This window comes from Chelonoidis abingdonii, chromosome 14, assembly GCF_003597395.2.
Source record: "Chelonoidis abingdonii isolate Lonesome George chromosome 14, CheloAbing_2.0, whole genome shotgun sequence".
In the NCBI taxonomy this organism is placed as follows: domain Eukaryota; kingdom Metazoa; phylum Chordata; order Testudines; family Testudinidae; genus Chelonoidis; species Chelonoidis abingdonii.
In genome coordinates this window covers 2,562,978-2,579,023 of record NC_133782.1, presented here as the reverse complement: position 1 = coordinate 2,579,023, position 16,046 = coordinate 2,562,978, and the positions used below count along the sequence as shown (strand labels likewise).

At 58.7% G+C, this 16,046-nt stretch overlaps 2 protein-coding genes across 2 annotated transcripts; both read right to left on the bottom strand.

Moving 5' to 3' along the window:
• Positions 1–1,177: 1,177 nt before the first annotated feature.
• FOXS1 (forkhead box S1) lies at positions 1,178–3,971 on the bottom strand. Its single transcript, XM_032766441.2, has one exon. The coding sequence runs from the start codon at positions 3,093–3,095 to the stop codon at positions 1,518–1,520; it is 1,578 nt and encodes a 525-aa protein (XP_032622332.1). The 5' UTR covers positions 3,096–3,971; the 3' UTR covers positions 1,178–1,517.
• Positions 3,972–6,862: 2,891 nt separating this feature from the next.
• LOC116816824 (interferon regulatory factor 4-like) lies at positions 6,863–14,957 on the bottom strand. The gene is made up of 8 exons (XM_032766378.2): positions 14,665–14,957; positions 14,086–14,272; positions 13,219–13,322; positions 12,714–12,801; positions 10,568–10,687; positions 8,990–9,385; positions 8,142–8,260; positions 6,863–7,368 (listed from the first exon to the last, which is right to left on the bottom strand). Exons 1-8 carry the CDS (start codon positions 14,836–14,838, stop codon positions 7,228–7,230), a joined length of 1,329 nt encoding a protein of 442 aa, XP_032622269.1. The 5' UTR covers positions 14,839–14,957; the 3' UTR covers positions 6,863–7,227.
• Positions 14,958–16,046: the final 1,089 nt, after the last annotated feature.

Genomic DNA, 16,046 nt, shown 5'->3' with positions numbered 1-16,046 from the left:
CACGGAGGGGCAGAGGATGCTGAATGCTCCAAGGAGAGACCCAGGAGGTGAAGATGTGTGAGCTTCTTGCCCTGAACAAGTCTGCTCCAAGGGAGAGGAGGTTCCCCAAAGTCCTGCCTGGCTTTGTGGGGAGCTGTTCCAGAGCATCGCCTGGTGACTCCGTGACAGGGGCAATGTGGCTCCTGCCCACTGAAAGTGGAACCAGCTAAAGGAAGTAGGATTTCTGCCCCCGACCCCCCAGGCGCAGAGGAAGCAGCATGCTGCCCCAGGAAGTGCTGTTGCCATAAGGGGCACTGCCAGGTGGGTGGCTGCAGCGAGCTCAGCCCCTCATGGCTTAGTTCATTATTTGATTCAAATTCATTGTTAGGCCACCCTTTCTGCCCCCCATTCCCCACCAGCGAGTGCCTCACAAACCCCAGCCCACACTGTCTGTGTCTGGGAAGGGCATGGCCACAGCGCTGGGCCTCGCAGGTCCCCGGGATGCACGTGGCGTGTCCCTGTTTTACAGCAGGGTCTCAGCCACGCTGAGATGGCAGGCACATTTCCAAAGGTGCCCGTTGATTTTGCAGCCAGTCATCACTGGATGCCCAGCTGGACCCACCTCGCAGGAGCCTGGTTTCCTGGAGCTGCCGAGCATCTGCCACCCTCTGAAATCGGCCTCTTTACAGTGTCTCAACAGCACTAGTCACTATGGAAAATCTGGCCTTAGCAACAGGCCCAGACTCGTCAGTGGCGAGCTGGGATTTGAATTCAGCAGCTCATAGCCTCAGATTTCACCCAGGAGCCTGCACTGCCTGTTGGACTCCTCCCTCTAAGGAAAACCTCCAGAGGCCCATGTGCCTGTGACAGGTCTGCCCCGAGCTAAGGGCAGAAACCTGCTTACAATACAAACCACATGGATCCCTTGAACACTCTGCTTTAACGAGTACAGTAAAGCCCCAGGGGCTGGGTCCCCACTGCCCGCCTGGAGTGGGTGTGCCATGCTCCCTCAGGGCCGAGTGGAGAACACCCGTGGTACCAAGAGGTATAAATGACAAGTCAAGGTGCAGAGCATGGGAGAACCAGCTGACCTCCAAGCAGCACCTTCTCCCCCCTGCCCCCCATCTCTTCAGTCCCACTTGCCCTCTGCATGACGCTCCCAGGCCCCCGAGGCAGAGACAGCGAGGCGAGACGCAGCTGGGGGATGCATTTTATTCCACTAGCCAGGACACAGTTCCATTCAGCCCCTGGCTCCCACGCAGGGTTCTAGTTTGGTGGGATAACAGCCATGGCAAAAGGACGCTGGCAGCGGGTGGTATGGTACCCAAAGTGATTTCCCCTTGGAGCCCGGGTCCCTCTTAGCTCCATCAGGCAGTCACCACTGGGCAGGAAGCAGCAGGAGAGAATAACTTACATGGTGAGTCCCTTCCTTGGAGTCAGCTCTCCGAAGGGCAGGTGGAATGGCCAGGGGTGTCCTGGGCACAGCAGTGGGTGGCAAGAGAGGCTGTGAGGGCACAGTCTGGCCTGGGCAGGGCCTGTCACTCAAAGAAGAACATGCCAGGTGTCCTGTAGAGACAGTGGGGGAGTCCCAGCTGGTAACCATTCCCTCCTGGCAGGGAGAACGGGCTCCCAGCCCATGACTCCTTCTGCTCCCCCTGCAGCTGGACGGCGGGTCTGAAGGGGGGCGGCTGGATAGGGGTCACGGGAGCTGTACCTGGTGACGCTGTCAGGAGGTGCTCCAGGGCCGAGTTGCATGCCCTCTCATTCATGCAGAAGCTCAGTGCCTGCACCCGGCACTGGTAGTTCCCGCTCAAGCTGTCAGAGCCTGAGCAGCCGAAAGAGCTGAAGACGGGCAGTGTCGGCTTGATATAGCCATCGCCTTCGAAGGAGGGGAAGCAGACTGGCGAGGGCTGCCGGCTGCAGGGGAGCGAGGGCTTGCTGGGCCCCAGCAGGGCTGGGAACACGGGGGCCACCTGGCTGAATGGCTGGGACAGCCCCATGGTGCACGCTGCAGACTCTTTACCCTCCACTTCGCTGTCGGGAGGCACAGTCGAGGCTGGCGTGGCTTGAGGCGGTTCCTTGATGTTCCTGGTCAGCTGGGGGTGCTGTTGGGTCACTCGCTCCCCCAGGGCAGTATACGGGGGCTGAGCTATTTGAATGGGGGGCTGAAGCCCCCCAAAGACAGTCTCCTTGAGCCGGGGGGGATCTTGCCCCTGGGTCTCCGGCTGGTGCCCCTCGAGGCCTGGATAGCAGGGCTGCTTCTCAAAGAGCTGGGGTTTGGGCTCTGGCCCCCCCAGAGGGTACAGACATGCCTGCCTGGGCTTCTGCAGGTACTTCCTAGGGGTCAGCAGGCTGGCCTGGCCTGGCTGCTCTGGGCAATGGATGTTGGGTTCCTTGCTGCCCTGGCCACACTCCTTGGTACCCACTTGGCCCTCCAAGGTCAGCGCCTGTCCCGCTCCTGTCTGCCCCCCGCACAAGCTGAGCATCTGGCTGGCGGGAGCAGGCAAGGGGTAGCTACTCTCTGTCTTGATCCCCTCAGCCAAGAGGGCCAAGGGCTGGGGGTGCTGCCGGGCCCGGTACTTGGGATGTTTCTTCCGCGCCCCCTCAGCCTCGCCCTCCGGCGCGTCCCGCAGGCCGCGCTTCCTGGTGAAGCGGCGCCGGCGGCGCAGGAAGCTGCCGTTCTCAAACATGTTGTAGCAGTCGGGGTCCAGGGTCCAGTAGTTGCCCTTGCCGGGTTTCTTGTCGTCCCGGGGCACCTTGACGAAGCACTCGTTGAGCGAGAGGTTGTGGCGGATGCTGTTCTGCCAGCCCTGCTTGTTGTCCCGATAGAAGGTGAAGCGGCCCATGATGTACCGGTAGATGCCGCTCAGGGTGATCCTCTTCTCCGGGGTGCTCTGGATGGCCATGGTGATGAGGGCGATGTAGCTATAGGGGGGTTTGGTGGCCTCGCCCATGTGGGAGGGTGCCCCACTGCCAGCACCCGGCCCACTGCTCTGGGGTGGCTCTGAGCTGGGGCATGGGGCTAGCACCATCCCCAGGTTGCCGCAGCCTCCTTGGTCGCAGACGGGAGGCAGGATGCGCAGAGAGGAGGCAGGGATGGGATATTCCAATTGCATCCTTCCAGGGCAGGAATCCCTCCCGTCCCGTCTGGAGCAGCTGGCCGCTGTGAACTCCCAGCTCCGACTCCTGTGGAAACCTTGTTCCAACTCGGTTAAAAGTCTGCTGCAGCCCAGCCTCCCACCTCTGAAAAAGGCGAAAGGGGGCGGAAAGTCCCTCCTCTTGCCCGGAGCGTTGTGGGGGCCGCCTAGGGTGGAGCGAGGGGCAGAAGGAGCTGATAATCCGTCTCCTGTTCATTCTCAGAGGTTCCTGAGCCAGGCGGCTGGGGAGGAAACACAACCAGGCTGCTGGTCAATCCAGGGCATGCAGCATTGCTGTTCCCAGACAGAGTGGGTGGGAAGCAAGGGAGTGGAAGGGACAGGGCGGGAGGGAGTTAGGAGCTCAGTACCAGGCTTTCTGTCCTCGGGGGAGCCCTGGGGCGAGGCAGCCTGGGTTTTGTGCCCGTGTTCTCGCTGGGCAGCCCGGTCTCTGATCCTCACTCACACTCCCTCTTTTGAGGGATCTTAGGGCTCTTTCACACCCCTCACCCCATCTTTTTGGGGGGTCTCAGATCTCCTGGGGATCTGCTCACCATCGCTTTCCCCAGCTCTGTGCACTGGCTTTGTTATCGAATGTTTAATGTTCAGTGTCCCCTGCCTGCCCCCCTGCCCCGGCAAGGGAACCTGTGGGAGGGAAGAGAATGGTGTGGGGAGACTTTGGGCTTTTTAGGGGGTCCCCAGGGGGAGAAGGAAGGGGTGCAGAGCTGGCAGTCACTGGCTGATTTTTGACCAGCCTGGCCTGTTTTTCTGTGCCCATGTGCCAGTCGGGGGACGTGGCATGCCAGGCTTTTTGTTACACACAGAGGTAACTTGGCAGTTGACCACTTGCACTGTGGCGGGGGGCACACCCAGGTCCAGTGGCTGGGGACCAGCTTGGGGTGGGGCAGACCTATTGCCCAGGGGTGGGCTTCCAGTGGGGGTGAGGGGGGCAGACTTGTGGGCAGCGGGGTCAGGCTTCTGGAGAAGCGCTAGGGGGGACGGGGGATGGTCAGGTTGGGTGTGAAGGGGCATGGCCAGTGGCCTGGTTTTCTGTGCCTTGGAGGTGGCAACCGAGAGGCAAGGCAAGGCAGAGTAGGGGGAGGCTGCAGGTGAGGGGGAGGCAGCGTGTTACTGTGCACAGGGCTGCTGGGGTCACTGGCACCCTGGGTAAGGGGGAGGTAGTTTGTCCTGGCAGAATAAACTCCTCTAGGTTCCTTGCTCCCTCTAGCGGAGACTTGGGATGTTAATAACAGTAACACTGAGCCCGTCCCTAGGTAGACTTTACAAGTATCATTATCCCCATTTTATCGATGGAGTGGGGAAACTGAGGCACTAGGCACTGCAGTGATTTGCCCAAGGGAACCCAGCAGGCCAGTGGCAGAGCCAGGACTCGACCCTAGACTGGGACTCAGTTGTGCTCAAACCACTAGGCAACGCTGCCTCCCGGTCCCTGCTTCTGAGGCCTGGCTCCCTCCTGCCCCACTAGCCCAAGTGGCTGCTCTCTGCAGCCAGTCCCTACCTTGCTCTGTGCCAGGTACTGTTCCCGGGGCAGGCTGGTTCTCGTGTCCGGTAGCCCATGCCCTGGCTTTGGAGCCCTTTGAGGGAGCTTGTCCACTGCCCAGAAACCCCCTTTGCAGGGAGCGCTGGTGATTTAACAGCAGGGAGTCTGCACCAGGGATGCTCCCGACTGGCACTGGGCACCTTGGTGCAGTGGAGTTTTCTCTCTCTGTTGTTCACCGGGCTGTTTCCTGAGGTTTATACATCTCATTTTCCCTGATTTACTCTCCATGGGGTCTCCTCGCTGTCCTGTGCTCACCATGAAGCTCTACCGGTGGGGTAGCATCTGGGACCTCCCACCCTCTGACAGGCTCAGCCCTGCAAGCCCAGCTGCGCCCACCTCTGGGCAGTCCCATGGAGGGCGTCAGTGACAGCCTCTCCCACGCAGTGAATCTCAGGCTAGCTCTTGCGGACACGGACTCCTGACTTTTACAGCATTTCCCTGCTGTTGGGCCAGGTCCCATCCGGTGCCCAGCTGAGCCCATTGCTGTGCGGCTGGTGCCTGGGCAGCCAAAGGAGAAGGGACCGGGGAACGAGTGCAGCGCCTTGTGGGTAGGCTGGAGAACAAGCGGTAGCAGGACGGAGAGGTTGGAAGGAAGGCGTGTGGAGGCCCCGTGCGTGGGACAGCAGGTGACGCGTGGCCAGGTGAGCTGAAGGGAAGGTGAGCGGGAGCCAGGATGGAGAAGGAGGCCAGTGTGCAGGACAGGGAGGAGGGCTGTCCCACAGGCAGCATGTTGAGACTTGGCCTGGAATGCAACAAGCCCAGCAAGCCGCTGCTCTGCCTCTGAGTTGTACAGCAGGGCCAGGGCCAAGGCACCTTCGCTCCCCTGGGAAAGGACAGGGGAGAGCCAGGCATCTGCAGGCTTCCCCAGGGCTGAAGTTGATGAAAACGGGAGGGGGCGCTCTCACTGCAGAGTGGGTGAGTGCTGCTTACCCAAGGCAGGAGGTGGAAGGGGTGCTCCCCTGCGAGCTGCTCCTCACCCCACACTGCCTGCTCCCACCCCAGAAAGTCTCCCCAAGGCCATGCAGGGGAGGAGTGTGGACCCATCTTTGCGAACCTCTGCTCTCATATTCACATGCTGGCTGCTGCAAGCCACCAGGCATCTGCTGAGGCGAAGCCACGCATGCTGCCTATGCTGTACTGGGGCTGGAGCAGGCGTGCCCAGCCTGGCCCAGCAAACAGCCCCCTCCCAGCTAGTCCCCGCTCTGTGCCCCTCTTGGCCAAGCCAAGAGCAAAGCTGAAATACACTGGGGGTGGGGGGAGAGAGACTGGCTCCTCTGGCGCTGCCCTTGGGCTTGCAGCAGGGGCTCTGATATGCCTGTGACCTTTCCTGGGGGAAGGAGTCTCTGCAGCAGGCTCAGCCAGTAATGATCCTGCACCCATTTCCAAAGCACTCAGCAAAGGGCATCCAATCAGCCCAGTGATCAGGGAGGCAGTAACAGCCCCTTGTTACATAGGGGGAAACTGAGGCACAGAGCCAGGACATGACACACAGTCACTGCCAGGGCTGGGGTTAGACATGAGGAATTCAAGGCTCCCAGGCCCAATCCATGAGCCCACACCAGCCTCTCACAACAGAGGCTGGGGCCATCCCAGGAGCTGGGCCCAGGGCACCTCAGAAAGTTTCTTCAGGGCATGTCAGGTGGAGGAGAGCAGCCCTAGGCCATGCCAGCATTGATCCCGGGAGCCTGGCAGAGGCAGGCCAAGGTAGCGCACTCACCTCCCAGCTGGGAGAGCCAGGCCCGTGATCACCTGGGGAATGAGCCCCTCGCTTTAACCTCTCCTCAGATCCCGAGCTAACGCCGCTCCTGCCTGCTCTCCGCTAGATGGCACCTGCGGGCCGCAAAGCCGCTGCGGGGAACTCGCTCTCCTGAGCAGCCAGCGCCCGCAGCAGGGAATTCCAGGGCAGCTGCTCTGGGCTGAATGCACCTGCCCCGTGGGGCTGCTGGGCACTAGATTCAGATGGCAACGTTTGGAGCTACTGCTCCAGGGTGGGGGAATGGAGGTAACTTTTACTGTCTCCGTTTTACTTTATTTTCATCAGCTGCCCTGAACCCACTGCCCTGTCCTGAGCTCTGTGCCCCTGAACCAGCGTTTTTATTCACAGCCATTACTGAAGGGCAGGTTCCCAGGGTCACAGAACTAACCATCACCCTGCTGAAGCCAGAGAAATAAATCACAACAGCCAGGGTACAAAAATCAACACTTCTTCTGTATCAAGGTAACCCGCCACGTCCCAGCTCCCATGTCGTACTCCAGGAGAGCCACGTCCCAGCTATCCTGCCACGGGTTAGTCTGGGATGAAGTCCCCATGCCTGAGCTGTGGATAAAGCGCATGCTCCCCCCAGAGAGGAGCTAATGCAAATAGATCTACAAGGCCAATTCCAGGGCTCTAGTCGTTATGTGCAGCGGCATGCTGTTCCCGGGTTACAGGGCCTCCAGAGACAGGGCTAGTGGGGTGTGTGCAGGGAAGGCACCATCTTTTCCATGCTACACAAGCTCGAGGGTGAGTGGGGTCAAGGCACCTTGCTGGCTCCGTCTTCCTGTACCAGGAGCTCAGGGCTGGCACAGCTGCTTCAGGATCTGGGTGATGTGGCTGGAAGCATCAGTGGCATATGGCTGTAAGGAGTCGTGCTGTGCCAGCGGCCCCATGCGCTGGGCATGAAGGAAGAGTTCTCGCGCAAACACTGGCTCAACCTGCAATGCAAGAGAGTGGCCGGGTCATTGCAGGCAGACAAACTGTGCGTGGGCAGGGCCATGCTCTGCCTTACAGCTCACCCCAGTCACCTCCCTCACTCCCCGGCACTCACTGGCTGCCTCTTTACAGCACGCACCGACCTGGCAAGCTGACTCTGTGCGCTCCTGCATGCCCAGCACAGGGTGGGCTGGGATCTACGAAGCCTCCGGCTTTCTTTCCTGCAGCAGCATGTGTCAGAGCTGCCAGGCGCCTGCTTTGTGCCAGAGCTCAGGAGCACGATTTACAACTCACAGCTCAGGGCGATGGGAGACAGTTGCGGAGACTTGGGTAGTAAAGACTCGATGAGAGGGAAAGGGAGAGGGAGCCCGAAGGAGAGGAGAACTTGCAGCCCACGTTCCTCCCCCACAGAGGCACCAACCCCGTGGGTGCTCCAGAGCTCAAGTACCATGGAAAAAAATAGAGGGTGCTCAGCAGCCACCAGCCACAGTGGCTCAGTGGCCCCAGGGCTGGTCGCTGATCAGTGAGTGGCGGACAGGCGGTGCCTGGGGGAGGGGTGGAGAGGAGCTAGTGGTGGCGGGGTGGGGGGGAGACCTGGGAGGGGCGGAGCAAGGGCAGGAAGAGGTGGAGCAAGGGCGGGGCCTCGGGGGAGCAGGATAAAACAAAGGTCAGTGCTTGTGCCCCACCCTGGAGTTCACAGGGGCCGCGTGACAGACCCCGGACAAACAGCCGGCCAAGTCCAGCAGAACCCCCTCTGCCTGCCCCTGATACTCACGTGGGCCATGATGAGCTTCTGAAAGTTCTGGCTTGGGGTAGGGGGATACTCCTCTCCAAAGCACAGGCGAATCTGATACTGGGGCGCGGGCTCCCCACGATTCAGGTAGCTCCGTAGTTCTGAAACCCACAAGCATTTCCAGCCATGACTTGGAGCGCTCTCAAGAGACTGACACACACCCGGGGGCTGGACAGACCCTGCCCCAGGGGCTGATGGAGACACGACAGTCCAAAGGGTCTGCACTGGGGGAGGACCCTGCAGGGTCACTGGATCTTGGGCACAGAGATTTCACTGGGCCATGCACAGGCCTCATGGGGAAGGCCTGGATCTCTTAGAGGGAAGGAGGGAGGGAGGTAGCGGCAGGGGTGGGACTCATGCTAGTCCTCTCCCTGGGCAGTAGAGCCAGCGAGCTCCTTCCAGCTCCCAAATGGAGGTCTCAGCGGGAAGAAACCTGTGGGTCGTACTGGTTCATCCCATCCCAAAGCTAACTCCTACTCCTAAAACACAGGTTCTTAGCACTGGAGCTCAAGGAGAATTGCTGCTGGCTGTACAGGGCATATAACACACAGCTGAGCGGCTCTGATTCAACCCAGCACAGGCTAGCAAGGCAAAGACATTCCAGCCAGTTCAGTCCCATATTCTGCCCTATTCTGTAATGTACTAGAGCACAAGCGCCTCCCAGGCCTTGGTCACTGAGGCAAAGAGCAAGTGCCCAGTGGATAGGGCAGGATGAGATGGGCTGTGTGCTCCTCTCCTCCCCATGTCCTTTGCCCAGGTCTCCCAGCCTCCCCGAGCATGTCACTGCCATGCCCTTGAGCTGCCCCTGGGCACGCTGAATCAGCACATACGCTGCAGGAATTGCTGGGTGTCCAGGAGCTTGTAGGTTTTCTCTCTTTCCAGCTTGTTGGGTCGGTCGTTGTGCGGCGCCATGGGCCCGTTCCAGTACACCCTGCCCTGGCACTGCCGCTTCATGAAGACGCCTTCGGGGGCCACCCACAGGAGGACGCCCCGGTCCAGGTGGGGAAGAAGCCGTTCCAAGATGCCCATCACGCCTGCCATCCTGCTGTCACTGGTCAGCAGGCGGGGGGAGGGAAACTGGATCTGCTCCATGGAGGATGGGCCGTAGAGCCGCTCATTGTCAGCTGGCACCAGGTGGTAGGTGATGCGGCAGCCTTCAGCGGTGCGGGTGGTGAACTCCTTCACCAGCACGTCGCGGTAGTAGAGGCGGACGTGCAGCCAGCAATCTGGGGGGGGGCAGGGGAGGGCAGAGGGGTCAGGAAGTGGGGAAGCTCTCAGAGACAATGGATGAAAGTGGGGGCTGGTGGGTTGCAGGAACCCGGTATCTGGGTCACTGATGCTCAGTCACAGCCAGGGCACTGAATGGGTCCCTCGGCTACTGATGGCCCTGGGCTCAGCTCCCCGGCTCAGACAGAGCCGAGCCACCTCCCAGGGAACCACCTGGAGGAACGGAGGCAGCTGGAAGGCAGTCCAGTGCTGCAGGGTGCTAGAGCGCCAGGTAACACCCTCTCCTCCATGCTGCCTCAGCAGCGAACCTCCCGAGCTGCTGGAGGGGAGCGGTCACAGTGTGCTGTGCTACCAGGAGCCAGACCATGTGCTCAGTGCTGCCTGAACCACAGTGCAGGCTGGGGCCCGGCCCCACCTGAGCTGGGTGTTGCTCCTGCGGGGAGCTTGCAGCAGTGGAGGGTGCAGCAGGGGACCTACCGGCCAGCTGCCTAGAGTTAGGCCAGGAGGCGTTGTGGATGGGAGGAGGGACGTCAGTGCTGGGGCCAGGCTCTCCTGTCATGGGCCTGGCCCAGGAGCTTAGGCACCGTTAGCTGGAACGGCGAGCACCTGGTGCTGTGAGGGGAAACCCAGCTGGGCCCAGCTTGCCCTGGATCAGAACACCTGCCCCCACACGAAGGCAAAGCCAGGCAGAGTGGGATTTACACCCCTTCCCAATTCTGGGCTGCTGCAGGGACCATCTGGTAAGTTAGAGCAGCCCCAGGGTTGCGAGCTGCTGCTCACTTGCAGCTTGGTGTGTGAGTTGGGGGAAGGGCAAACCCCTAATTCCCCTATGTGCACACGCTTAACTGAAAACAGTGAATGAGCCTCAAAAGGGACAGAAAGCCAGGGGTCACCCCTGGATCCCATGGCCATCCAGGGGCCCTGGTCGGTGTGTGTGCGTCTCTCCAGCCAGGATTGGGATCCCACTGGCAGAGCCCAGCAGAACCTCAGCAACCAAACTGCAGGAGGGCACTTCAGTTCCCGATGGTCTGGAGACCCCGAGCCCCGGAATCCCAGTGGTAGGTGAAATTCTGGCCTCACTGAAGTCAATGATTTCAATAGGGCCAGAGTCTCCCCCTCTGCCTCTGTCCCCTGTGCGGCAAAGGGGGAGATCCCAGGCTGGCCCTCTTCCATTCCTCTACCTGAGTTGTTGATGTCTGCAGTGGGGACGTGATTGGGGCTGGGATCACCCGGCTGTGGGCTCTGCAGAAAGCGAGCGTGTGTTGGGCTCCAGCCACAGAAAACCCCTTTCACCTGATACCCTAGGAACAAAGCAGAAACTGAGCTTGCAAAGTTATCCACTTTCAGTCAGTCTAATGCCCTCTTTGCCTCGGGAGAGAGGGGGAGTTTCTCCTGAGCACAGCACTTGTTATTGGGTGCCCAGGCTTTTCCCAAGGGCAGGGGCAGAGAGCCCATGAGCTGGTGAGCTCCTCTCTGGCAGTCTGTTTGCCCTGCAGGAAAAGTCATCTGGGAAGCAGCAGAGCAGGGCTCAGAATGGCCCATGTTCCCACAGATTCGTGGCAAATCTCTTCTCTCTCCCACCCATGCAGCCCCACAGAACAAAGTGTGTCTGGCTGGGAAAGGGCGAGCAGGATTTGTGCCTGGAGTTTAGATGTTTTGTCTATTAGACACCTGGGTAACAAATGCCCTCACCTGTAGCTCTCTCCTTGTTCTTCTTCTCCCAACCCTGCTATCCTTTCCTCAGCCACATATGTTCCCAAGATCTACAGAGCATGGGGCTGCTCTGTCTGCATGCACCTGACATTTCTGACAGCAGCCAACAGATTCATTATATGGCTCCCACAGGCAGCTGACAAAGACTAACAACAGAAAATATTGTGCCTTTCATCCACACAGCTCAAACCACTTGCCAAACAGGGCTGGATCGGGGCCCTGAACGCCCTGGCATGAAGTCCTGTTGCACTCGTTATACGGAGGAGTGGAATGAGGCACCTAGAGGTGACTAAGTAACTTGGCCAACATCAAAGAGTGAGTTAGTGGCAGAGCTGGGAACAGAACCCAGTAGTCCTGCCTGTGTTCTCGAGCTCTACTCATTAGACGCACTCCCACAGCTGCTCTGAATCGGGAGCCAGAAACCCAGCCAGGCTGACAGCCCTTTGCTCGCTGCTCAGGAAACTCGTAAAAGCCCTTGGAAGTAAAATGATCAAAAGCAGGTTCTCAGATTCTGACCAACACGCTACCTAATTTATGGTAACTCCGATCTCTTCACTGCAGAGCAGCTGTGTCCTAGGCAGTGTATGTCAATGAGCTGTGCCCTGCATACATGGCCGAAACTGTGCACCATAGCCCTGGGCTGGGGCTTTGGCAAAGCACTACCAGCATGTGCTGTAACTCAGTGGTTCTCACCCAGGGGTCAGAAGTGCAAGGCCAGCATGAGGAGGTAGCAAGCAGAGCAATTGCCTGGGGCCTCACAGTGCTCGGGGAGGCCCAAGAAGCTAAGTGACATGCTTCAGTGCCCGGTGGTGGGGCTTGGGCTTCAGACAAGGCTCACAGGTGAAAAACAGGCTCCAGTATCACTGAAATGGAAGTACAGTATTTCTATTCCAATTGATTTCATTTATAATTATATGGTCACAGGGAGAAAGTCAGCACTTTTTCAGTACTAGTGGCTGTGCCCTTTTGTATTTTATGTCTGATCTTGTAAGGAAGTAGTTTTAAGCGAGGTGAAACTTGGGGGTACGCAAGACAAATCAGCCTCCTGAACGGGCTACAGGAGTCTGGAAAGATTGAGAACCACTGAGTAACTAAAACCTGAGTCAGTGCAGGGACCGACTGAGGGTATGTTTCTTTCGCAGGCTGCTGACAAGAAGCACTGAGTAAAGTGAACTAATTTAGCTCTGAGTTGGGACATTATCTGTTAGGGTAGCTAGCTTCCTGGCTGGAATATAGTTACCAGAGATGGGCAGAGCTACCATGATTTCAGATCCGCATCCAAAGTGCAGGGGTATGTGGATCACTGGTTCTGGTCTGTGCCCATGTCTCATAGTGACAGAACTCACTCAATTAAAGGGAACTCTTGAAAAAGAGTAGGGGATTCCTGTAACCACTGGGGATCTAGAGGGTATCAGAAGCCAGCCCAAACCCTGAGGGAGTTTGAACCCAGACTTTAAGGCTTGGGACCATCCCTGGTCAGAAGCAGTGAGGGGGGTGAATAAGAAATGAGTGAAACTAATCTTTAAAAAATCAAAACTAACGTCTTTAGCAACCGCTGTGGTGGGTACTGGCAAGGAGATGAGAGGCTGGGAAGGGACAAGTCCCCTTCCTTACCCGAGTCTGCTGGATGACTTGGTAAGTGGGACAGCGTCTCCATCAGATCCTTCTTCCCATCCTCTTCCAAACCTGAGGACACGCTAGCCTGGGAGGAAGAGAACAGAACCCATGAGAACAGGACGAAGGGAGGAGTCAAGCAAAGACCTGGGAACCAGGTGACCTGAATTCTATTCCAGGCTCTCTGGACAAATCACTTCCCTGCTGTCCGTGCCTCAGTTTCCCATGTGTAAAATCAGGACAGTCCTTGCCTACCTCAAAGCAGGGCTGCAAGGCTCTCAGCTAGATGTTTGTAAAGCTCTTTGAGATCCTTGGATAAAGGGCACTAGACAGGTACAAAGTATCATGAAATGAAAGGAGCCAGAGATCTGCATTGGACACTCGTGAAATACCAAGACTTGTTATCATACCTGGAACCCACGTTCTCTGTGGGGAAGACAAAAAGAGGAAAGAGAACTGGCCAAGAGAAAAGTCAGTGCAGATGATAACCTCAACCCACTCGCACCTTGTCTGGCCCGCAGTTAACTCCCCTCTCCGGGTCCCCGGGGGCTGGGGGCTGGCTCGCCTGCTGTTCTTCTGGGGGAGAGGACTCCAGGCTGCCTTCCTTCTCTGCAGAGATAACATCAAACCTGTTACTCGCCTGAGAGCCATAGAGTTGTTGTGAGAATACTCGCCCTCCCTGGGATCTCTGCGCAGAAGAACGACTTCATGCCCTTCCTTTCACTGAAAAGTGTGGCTCCACAGTTGCATAAGGAAATCAAACCCAGCACTTCCCCAGCTCCCAGCAACCTCGAATGAATCCCGAAAAGCTGAGGGATGAAGTTTCCTGCAATGTGAACGTATTCTGCTTGCTAAGTGCTTGGCATTGCTGAGCTATGGGCATGCTCCTCATAACCTGGAAATGCTCCATCTTCCCAAAGCCGGCTCCAGGGGATGCTGAGCGGCTGGAAGAGCCCTGCTGTAGAATCAGGACACATTTCCTCTGCCAATGCCCCACCCGGGTGGTAGGGAGGGTTTGCTGCTGGGGGTTATTTCCTTCTGAACATGGCAATGCCCCAGCACGGGCACTTCCCTGCCTAGCTCCCGGGTGGAGCTGGGGATAAGAATGTCCCATATGGCATTTAACTGCTCCCCTCCCTCAGGCCCAGACCTGGGTGCTCTCTGCAAACGAACGAATGTACCAGTGCAGACTGGATCCTGGCAGAGGAGGGTGATTGGGACGGGACCAGCCTAGGGAAAAGTGACTCTGGGTTGGGCCCTGTTTGTGAAATAGGAGGGGTGGGAAATGCTTCCCGTAAAGGAACAAGAAACTGTGGCTCCATCTCAAGTTGGAAGAGGCAACCTCCCTAGCGAGGTCCCAAGGACGCCATACCGGGGTCTCTGGCTCCATCTGACAGGATCTGGTACACTTTGTATGGCTCGGAGATGTCCAGCTGGCTTCTTTCGGGGACCTCCTGAAAATCGGTGCTTTTGTTCAAGGCACACCGGAGGCGGGTTTTCCAGGTCGAGGGGTCTGCCTTTGTTCCTTCCTGGTATTTCCCTTTGTAGACAGCCCAGGCCTGCAATGGCAAGGAAACAGGCAAAGGCTGCCCAGCACTTCACCCTACAACCACATGAGGTGCCACCCCACCGAGCCTCTTGAAGAACCAGGCAGGTGGCAGCTTAGCAGGTGCCTAGCGCAGCACAGGTGCATGGTGCCAGAAACAGCCCTTGAGAGAAGGGCACAAGCGCCAGTCTGGGGGGCTTCGGGTGGATGGCAGGAGACTGGTGTGAGGGCTGGGGAGGTGGCAGAGAGCGGGGGGAGGCGATGGACTGGAGCTGAGGGTGGGAGCAGGCGCTGGGCGCTGCGATTTATCCCGCGCCCCAGAGGCTGGCGGCAGGCTCCGATCTCTTTCCCCGGGGACCTGCTCCGCTCGGCTCCTGCCCGCCGCCCCACGTGCCCGCCCGCTACCTTGAAGAGCGCCGCGTCCTGCTGCTGCCGATAGTCCTGCTTGGCGGCATGTTTCCAGGGGATGCGGAAGATGGTTTTCTCGCGGTTCTCCCAGCGCAGCCCCGGGTACCTGCCGCTGTCGATCTGGGCGATGAGCCATTCCTTGAGCCGCATGTGGTTCCCGGTCTCCGCCATGTGCGCTGCCCTGGCCAGCCGGACCCTTCGTAGCCCCGGCGCCCCGCGCCCCTCCTCGCCAGCGCGCTGCGCACGGGGCTCTCCGCGGGACCCCAAAGCGCCCGGCCTGGAACCTGCAGCGCCGAGCCCGGCTCTCCCCGCGATCACCCGGCGTCTGCCGGCGGCCCGAGAGCTGCGCTGCGCTGCTGGCTCCCCAGGCCTTGCCCTGCGCGCTGGCCGATCCCCGCCGGAGCGGGCCGAGGAGGCAGCCAGGCAGGCGCGGGGTGAAGCGCCCACGGGGGGCAGGCACAGTCTGTGTCCCCGGAGAAGGTGCTGGAGCAGGCAGGACGAAAGCGAAAGAGCAGCGCAAGGACTATTTCACTTTCTCTTTCCTGCGGCCGCTGCTTTCAGTTTTGTGTAAGAACTAAGGGGCTGGAGCCTCAGGGAGCAGGGGATAAGGGGCTGGACCCCCCTATCCCCAAGTAACATGGGTCAAGGAGCACCCCACTTTCCCGGGACCATGGAACAGGGACCCCCCATTCGCCAGGGGACTGGGATGGGGATTGTTCTCTCCCAGGTGGCAGGGGGCTGGGACTAGCCAGACGGTGAGCACTGGGTCAGGGCCTAGGTTCTGGTGCCCCACGATGTTAGCTCGGTGCCTACCTGTGTGGATGGGACCAGGCAGGACAGGGCTCAGCACTGTAGCGCTCAGGGGATTGGGAGCGTGCAGGGAAGGTCACAGCCTGTGACAGCTCTTGAGGAAGAGCCTGTTCTAACCCCCCCAAAACAGGAGGATTTTTTACACCTTAGAGACTAACACATTTATTTGAGCATAAACTTTCCTGGTTTACAGCCCACTTCACTGGATGCCCTCAGTGGAAGACACAGTAGGAAGATATATACACACAGAGAACATGAAACAATGGGTGTTACTCTAAGGAGAGTGATCAGTTAAGGTGAGCTATTACCAGCAGGAGAGGAAAAAACTTTTTGTAGTGGTAATGAAAATGGCCCATTTCCAGCACTTGACAAGAAGTTGTGAGGAACAGTGGGGGGGGGGGGGGGGGGGAGTGGCGGTGAATAAACATGGAGAAATAGTTTTACTTTGTTCTAACCCCGTCCACCAGCCCGAATAGAGCCCGGCAGTGTAGCAATCTCTCCAGGGTCTACGAAAAATTGGTTGCCTGCTAGCTGTGGGTCTTTAAGAACAGGTGGGAGGACATTGCATG

Coding starts and splice junctions, on each gene's coding strand:
- FOXS1 (XM_032766441.2), bottom strand. CDS start 3,095: ATGCAATTGGAATATCCCATCCCTGCCTCCTCTCTGCGCATCCTGCCT.
- LOC116816824 (XM_032766378.2), bottom strand. CDS start 14,838: ATGGCGGAGACCGGGAACCACATGCGGCTCAAGGAATGGCTCATCGCC. Junction 12,802..13,218: donor TTAACTGCGGGCCAGACAAG/GTGCGAGTGGGT, acceptor TCTTCCTCCCAG/GCTAGCGTGTCCTCAGGTTT. Junction 9,386..10,567: donor TGCAGACATCAACAACTCAG/GTAGAGGAATGG, acceptor GCCCCCCCCCAG/ATTGCTGGCTGCACGTCCGC.